Source organism: Bufo gargarizans, chromosome 11, assembly GCF_014858855.1.
Source record: "Bufo gargarizans isolate SCDJY-AF-19 chromosome 11, ASM1485885v1, whole genome shotgun sequence".
Taxonomy (NCBI): domain Eukaryota; kingdom Metazoa; phylum Chordata; class Amphibia; order Anura; family Bufonidae; genus Bufo; species Bufo gargarizans.
In genome coordinates, this window is record NC_058090.1 from 40675934 (window position 1) to 40683756 (window position 7823).

The 7823-nt window shown below is 45.6% G+C and overlaps 1 protein-coding gene across 2 annotated transcripts in view; it reads left to right on the forward strand.

Annotated features, from left to right (window-relative positions):
• The window catches only part of LOC122921654 (cytosolic phospholipase A2 beta-like), a 73651-nt gene extending 66029 nt beyond the window's left edge, over positions 1-7622 (forward strand). For both annotated transcript variants that reach the window (XM_044271806.1, XM_044271807.1), the window contains 3 exons: positions 949-1115; positions 2222-2408; positions 6021-7622. In XM_044271806.1, coding sequence (XP_044127741.1) covers positions 949-1115; positions 2222-2408; positions 6021-6232 — 566 coding nt within the window. In that variant the 3' untranslated portion in view covers positions 6233-7622. The remainder of the gene's footprint in view (positions 1-948; positions 1116-2221; positions 2409-6020) is intronic.
• Positions 7623-7823: the final 201 nt, after the last annotated feature.

The following is a 7823-nucleotide window of genomic DNA, read 5'->3' on the forward strand; positions in this document are numbered from 1 at the left end:
TCATCAGTATGAAAATCTTGGAAAACCCTTTTAAATGTTGTCTATTCAATGACATATGGAAAAATAAGAGGACAGTGATTTGTTATATATTTCTTTAACTTCTGCTCAATGTTTGGTTGCTTTGGACAACAAAGACAGGTTTTCTTTTAGTCACTTCTGAATCTGCCCCACTTTGTTTTATGGTTTATTTTAAAATATGAGAATAAAGGTGAACGTGTGAAAGTAAGCTCCTCTGTCTATGTGTAGGTCTCCAGAAGGTGAACCTATACTTGTTGGGCATTATGTATACATAGAAAATTCACAGATAGCACCCTGTATTCTGTTGATACCCTTTTTGTGTCATATCACATTTAAAGGGGTCGGCCACTCTCTAGTTATTCTTGACCAGTTTGTTTGTGAGATTATTATATGGTACTTACTATTATAGTCTTCTCCATTTTCTATATTTTATCGTGTATGGTCCCATGTTTACAAAGTCTTTTGTGCTGTCCACACAGAGGTCCTGTCCATAAGATGGCCGCTGATGGAGGGTCATGTGACCAGGGAAATCACCTCCATGTGACGTCTCTTCCATTCAAACAAACTGCACCTGCACTAAACTCCCAGCAAAACAAGTGCAGATGGCAGGTTGAATGGGAGAGACGTGACATAGAGGTGATTCGCCTGGTCACATGACCCTCCATCAGCGGCCATCTTATGTACAGGACCTCTGGGTCGACAGCTCAGAAAACTATGTAAACAAGGGGGCATACCTATAGAAAATGGTGCGGAATTGCAACAAGGACTATATTAGTAAGTGCCATATAATCATCTCTCAGACATATTGGTCAACAATTACCAGAAAGTGGTCATCCCCTTTAACATTAAATATGAATCGAGAGAATCAGAGGTATAGGAACTGTATATTGTTGTGTATTTGACTTTTATGTAGTTTGTTCTGCCTTTTAGATACAGAACTGGATAACTCTCCAAACAGTCTGACGCCCTCTACTGAAGAGCTCTGCCTCGTAGACAGTGCATACTACATTAATGCCAGCTTTCCTCCACTGCTTCGAAAGGAACGCAAAGTAGACATTCTTATGTCATTTGACTATGGATTATCCAAAAAGTTCACAGTAAGTGCAATCTTCCATTTGCTATTAAAATGCATATAAGCTGGTTCTTGCGCTGCCCTATCTAAACCATAAGCTGTTTAATGGTGGCAAGTAGATCCGTATCTTGTTACCACGAACAGATCATATATATCAGATTGTTACAGAGACTCCATGTAAAATTTCCAGCAGCCCAAGCGTAGTATTTAATACATTCCTCTGTGTTACATTAAATAATTGGTATTTAAATATTTTTGGGTATTTTTTCACGAATAACCTATCCTCTGAATAGATCCAATCAGCTGTTTGAGAGGGCACTGGAGTTTGCAGCATCTTCTCCAGTTTTCCCTAAGTGATGTGACATTGCATTAGTCACATGGGCTAGGCGCAGCTCACCCTGTATGTTGGGCAGCTTCTTCTTGCCAGTCATTGTCTCTCGGAGCAGCATTGCTTACAGTGCTGCTAATAAATAAGTCCTGCATGTCAGCCACTATCCACCAATGTTAGATTTAGGCCTCATGCACACGACCATTGTTTCGGTCCGCATCCGAGCCACCGTTTTGGTCACTTCAATAGGGCCGCAAAAGATGCAGACAGCACTCCGTATGCTGTCCGCATCTGTGTCTCCGTTCCGCTGCCCCGTTAAAAAAAATATAGCATGTCCTATTCTTGTCCGCGCTTTGCGGACAAGAATAGGCATTTATATTGCCGGCGCCCGTTCCGTTCCACAAATTGCGGAAGGCAACACGGACGGCTTCCATTCTTTGCGGATCCGCGGATCGCAAAAAACAGAACAGTCGTTGCATGAGGCCTTGCAAAAGTTACAGCTGCCCCTCTAGTATAACCATAATAAGCATCATCTAGTACAGGGCCTATAGATGAGCAATTAGGCTGGACAATTTGTGGCTGCAGAGCTAACCTCGATGGTAAATATGATACCTGTTCTCAAAAGGTTGCTATTTGTTCGTTCCTCAATAATTGATGCAAATCTGAAAAGGGAAAATTAGCACATTTTGATTAGGCTGCAATGTCTATGTAAAAATGACGGGGACAGTACCATATATGTGGCCTGATCACCAGAAGTTGCTATATCATTGTGATGTGGACATTTTCAATTCCTTTCTTTTTAGTCTGTGGAACGCACCCAGGAGTACTGCCACGTTCATGATATCCACTTTCCTAAAATAGACGTGTGTAAAGAGGACAGAACAGCTCCTAAAGAATGTTATGTCTTCAAAAGCTGTGGGAACCCTGAATGTCCCACTATTCTACATTTCCCTCTAGTTGATGACACATTCAAACAGTTCAAACATCCAGGTAAGTCCACTGAGCAACATGAAGACCAGCGGTATTGCTTGAAATTAACTAAAAGCCATGTGTTGCACAACCCCTCCGGTTACTTGTGTTAGGAAAAGTCCTGATCTTTAAAGGGGTTTTCCCATCTGGGACAATGGGGGGCATATCACTAGGATATGCCCCCATTGTCTGATAGGTGCAGGTCCCACCTGTGGGAACCGCACCTACACCAAAAACAGAGCCCTAAAAGTGGCGGAGGGTGCACCACTTATGCGCAGCTGCCCTCCATTCCTAAGGGGCCGCCGAAAATAGCCGAGCGCTGGCTTGGCTATTTCTGTCGGCCCCATAGAAATGAATAGGAGCAGTGGCTGCGCATGCGTGTTGCGCTTCCATTCACTACTATGGGGAGATCGCTTGGTAGTGGGCAGACCTGGGGAAAGCCAGGGTCCTCCAGCCACCGCCTTCCTCACTACGTTCTCGATATAGGTGCGGGTCCCACCGCTGGGAGCTACACCTGTAAGACAATGGGGACATATCCTAGCGATATGCCCTGTGAGGGATCGCTTTCTCTCAGGGGTTTTCAAGCACAGATTTCTTCCTCAAACGAGGGTTTTATTATCCAAACAGAGCTTTATTGTGGCACACCAGCATAAACAAAGCAAAAGAAACAACACCTGCCCGTCTAGGCACTACCTATTACACAAATAACGTATCCCTGTCTCACCTTGTATAACACAGTTCACAACCTCCAGTGTCTCTTGGGGAATAGTGGTCTAGAAGTCTTCCCTATGCTGACCGTGCGACCCTATTCCTAAGGCCTCATGCACACGACAGTATTTTTTCACGGTCCGCAAAAACGGTGTCCGTAGGTCCGTGATCCGTGACCGTTTTTTCATCCGTGGGTCTTCCTTGATTTTTGGAGGATCCACGGACATGAAAAAAAAAGTCGTTTTGGTGTCCGCCTGGCCGTGCGGAGCCAAACGGATCCGTCCTGAATTACAATGCAAGTCAATGGGGACGGATCCGTTTGACGTTGACACAATATGGTGCAATTGCAAACGGATCCATCCCCATTGACTTTCAATGTAAAGTCAGGAGTCCCTTTACTTTCACACTTGCGTTCAGAGCGGATCCGTCTATTATAGAGCATTATATTGTTAAAAAATTTCTAAGTGTGAAAGTAGCCTCAGACGGATCCGTCCAGACTTTACATTGAAAGTCAATGGGGGACGGATCCGTTTGAAAATTGAGCCACAGTGTGTCATATTCAAACGGATCCGTCCCCATTGACTTACATTGTAAGTCTGGACGGATCCGCTTGCCTCCGCACGGCCAGGCGGACACCCGAACGCTGCAAGCAGCATTCAGGTGTCTGCCTGCTGAGCGGAGCGGAGGTTGAACGCTGCCAGACTGATGCATTCTGAGCGGATCCGCGTCCACTCAGAATGCATTACAGGGGGTTCAGACCTGAGCGTTCTGAAACGAGCGCTCTGTATGCGCGATTGTACGGGCGTTTACAATCGCGCATACAGAGACAGGCGTGCACACATTGTCGCGCGTTCCCGAATATCTATGTGCGGGAACGCGTGACAAACGCCCAAAGAAAAGATCAAGAACTTGTTTGAGCGTCGGGCGTTTTACAGCGCGATCGTACGCGCTGTAAAACGCCCAGGTGAGAACCATTCCCATAGGGAATCATTGGTTTCTCCTTGTTGAGCGTTTTACAGCGCGTAGGAACGCGCTGTAAAACGCTCAGGTCTGAACTTAGGGTTCGGGCTGGACGGATGCGTTCGTGGCCGCTTGTGAGCCCCTTCAAACGGAGCTCACAAGCAGACACCCGAACATTTTAACTTGAAGCGTCCCCATCACCATGGGAACGCCTCTATGTTAGAATATACTGTCGGATATGAGCTACATCGTGAAACTCAGATCCGACAGTATATTCTAACACAGAGGCGTTCCCATGGTGATGGGGACGCTTCGGGTTAGAAAATACTAAAAAACTGTGTACATGACTGCCCCCTGCTGCCTGGCAGGTGCTGCCAGGCAGCAGGGGGCAGACCCCTCCCCCCCTGTTTTTAACTCATTGGTGGCCAGTGCGGCCGGCACCCCCCTTAAGTTAACTCATTGGTGGCCAGCCCCCCCTCCCTCCCCTGTAGTTAACTCGTTGGTGGCCCCCTCCCTCCCCTGTAGTTAACTCGTTGGTGGCCAGTGGGCCCCCCCCCTCCCTCCCCTGTAGTTAACTCGTTGGTGGCCAGTGGGCCCTCTCCCCCCCCCCCCCCTCCCCCCTCCTAATTAAAATCTCCCCCCCCCCCCCTCCTAATTGAAATCTCCCCCCTATCATTGGTGGCAGTGGAGCGTACCGATTGGAGTCCCAGGTTAATCGCTGGGGCTCCGATCGGTAACCATGGCAACCGGGACGCTACTGCAGTCCCGGTTGCCATGGTTACTTAGCAATTTGTAGAAGCATCATACTCACCTGCGAGCTGCGATGTCTGTGTCCGGCCGGGAGCTCCTCCTACTGGTAAGTGACAGGTCTGTGCGGTGCATTGCCTAATGATCTGTCACTTACCAGTAGGAGGAGCATTTTCAGTTTTTTCCACGGACCCATTGAGAGTCAATGGGTCCGCGAAAAAAAACGGAAAATGGCACAACGGCCACGGATGCACACAACGGTCGCGTGCATGAGGCCTTAGGCGTAGCTTTCATTCTGAGGATTCCTTTATCCCCAGGTGATTACTGCACCTGGTCTTGTGTCAAGCCTAGTGATTGTGGGGAAGACACAGCAAATCCTGCCATATATCTCCCCTAACAACCATGAGACCTGTCACTGCCTCACAGCCACCATTGTCTGAGATGGGAATACTCCTTTAAGGATGGGGATACATGGCAATCTTGGCCACGACTCCTGTTGCATGACTAAAGATCGCTGTGTAGCAGTGCAGCCACCGAACTGAATGGGGTCACAGGACAACTTGCAGGTTGCCCTGATTATGACCACAGAATTGCAAAAAAATATGACTGCTGAATTGATTGCAATTCTGGAGTCGGAACGATGGCAACAGTCACGCTGTGACCCTATTCAGTTCAACAGCTGCCATGCTACAAATGGATCTTTGGTTGTACGACAGGCTTCACTGCCAAGATGGCCATATGTGTCCATGTCCCTTGCATTTATTATATTTGTCAACAGCAGGATTCCCCAGCAAAAAGGAGGAAAGTTCGGTTTTCTTACTTCTCTCTGCTATATTCTACTCCCTGTAAGACATACATATAACAACATCTTAAAGTTGTTGTGCAGGGATTTTATATTGATCGTCGGGGGTCTGACCAGAGACGTCCTATGTGAGTGCTACTTCCTTGCTTTACACTGCACATTGTATTAGAAGCGAAAAAGGCATGAGTACTTGTATTACCCTGCACCAGTGCTATGGGGAAGATGACACGCAAATAGCTGATCACCAGGGGTGCCGGGTGTCAGACGATCAGATATTGATAACCTATCCTGAAGTTAGGCCATCAATATACCGTATACTGCCTGCACAACCCCTTTAACGTGACTTCCTCACATGGCTCAGCCTTATGGCAAAGTATTTCATCAGTATTAGAATATTTACTTATGTTTCTTCACAGGAGTTGAACGGCTAACAGATCAAGAAAAAGCCGATGGATTAGTAAATCTGGGTTCCAATTCGCCTTACGGCTTGCTTAAAGTGACGTACAGTAAGGAAGACTTTGATAAACTGGTCAATCTCACAGAATATAATGTGGAGAATAATGAGAATACAATCCTGCAAGTCCTGCGAGAGGCCATTGCATGCAAGCAGAATTCAAAGCCTAGTTAATGTGCGAGCGTTTAAGAGATGCAGAAGATGCAAGGTACCTTTAGGAATTGCTACTACCCTAGTTGGTAACATGTTCCTGTGCGCCAATATGTATTTTTTTGGGACCAGTAAAATTCTGCAAGATAAACAGATGTTTACAGTTTTTCGTGTCTGATACTATAAGGCTATATTAAAATCTGTCCTACGTTATGTTATAGTCATTGCTTTACTTGCTTTGACTATATAAGAATTTTTATTAAGGGGTTTTCTGCTTTTGCTCTATTGATGACCTACCCTGAAGATAGGGTAAATAGCAAGTGTAGAGCAGCACTCGCGGACCTCGTGACCACACCGGAATGGAACAGCCGAGCCACGACCGCAGATCCTCAGCAGTCTAACGAATAGGGAACGAAAAGAGGCGACGGCAGCATCTTCAGTGCATTCTTTATTGGGTGGGGTTCTATGCACTTAAAAAGGGTGGCTATTGCCACTTTGTACTAGGCTTGATAAAGGCTACCATGTAGCCAAAACGTTGCTGTCTGGTTTTTATGGTACACTTTCTGTGAAGCTCGTCTAATAAAGAATGCACTGAAGATGCTGCAGTCTCCTCTTTTCGTTCACTACCCTGAAGATAGGTCATCAGTATCAAATCGAAATGGATCAGACTGCCGAAACCGATGCGAGCAGCTCCTCCGTTCCATTTGCTTCAATGGACCGGCTCCTTCCTATTGAAGTGAATAGGAGGAAGTCGAATGGGACGGCGCTGCAATGTTGACGGTGAGCAGGTAAACAGAAGAGAACGCAGCACCTGTACGAGCGCCGTGCTCTCTTCAAACAGAAGTTCCAGCAGATCGGATATTGATGACCTATCCTGACAACCCCTTTAAGCGTAGGTACAGTACGTTTTACTGCTAATAGCAGATGAGTCTAAATTCCAGCTATGTAATATGGTCTAACTTGTTACAATGCAAACTAAAGTTTATATCTGTACTGAAAGAGGATTCGGTGATGATTGGGGTCCGTTAGGCCCAATGTGTCAGTCATATGCTGCACATTTTCATTGTTCTGCTCCTATGACAGAAATGAACAGAGCCTTAGCTAGAATGTTAAAAAAAATTCTATATTTAAATACTGTGCTTTGTTTATAAGGGATTGGTGGTAAAAATAATGGTGCATATGTAATTTAAAAAAAATATTTAGAATGAGATTTATCTGTGAAAGTGTCTGTCATGTAGCTATTAGGGGGGAAATTATTATTCCACTTCACGCCAGTTTTATGGCATTATAAAGTCGCACATTACGGTGCACTCCATATCTACGCTATAATTTGCGACTTTTCACTCCTCGTCACTTATCTCCACTTTTAGATTGATGTCTGTTATTTAATTGAAACTCTTACCTACTAAAAAGCTGAAAAAAAAATCAAAGTAGAGTTTTATTAAACACCTGTTTGGGGCTCATTCACACGACCGTATCCATTTTATGCGGTCCTCTAAACACAGATACCGGCCGTATGCATGCTGCATTTTGCAGATCGGAACCTATTTCTCCTGATAGAAACGCTTATACTTGTCCGCAATTGCATACACGAATAGGGCATGTTCTATCTTTT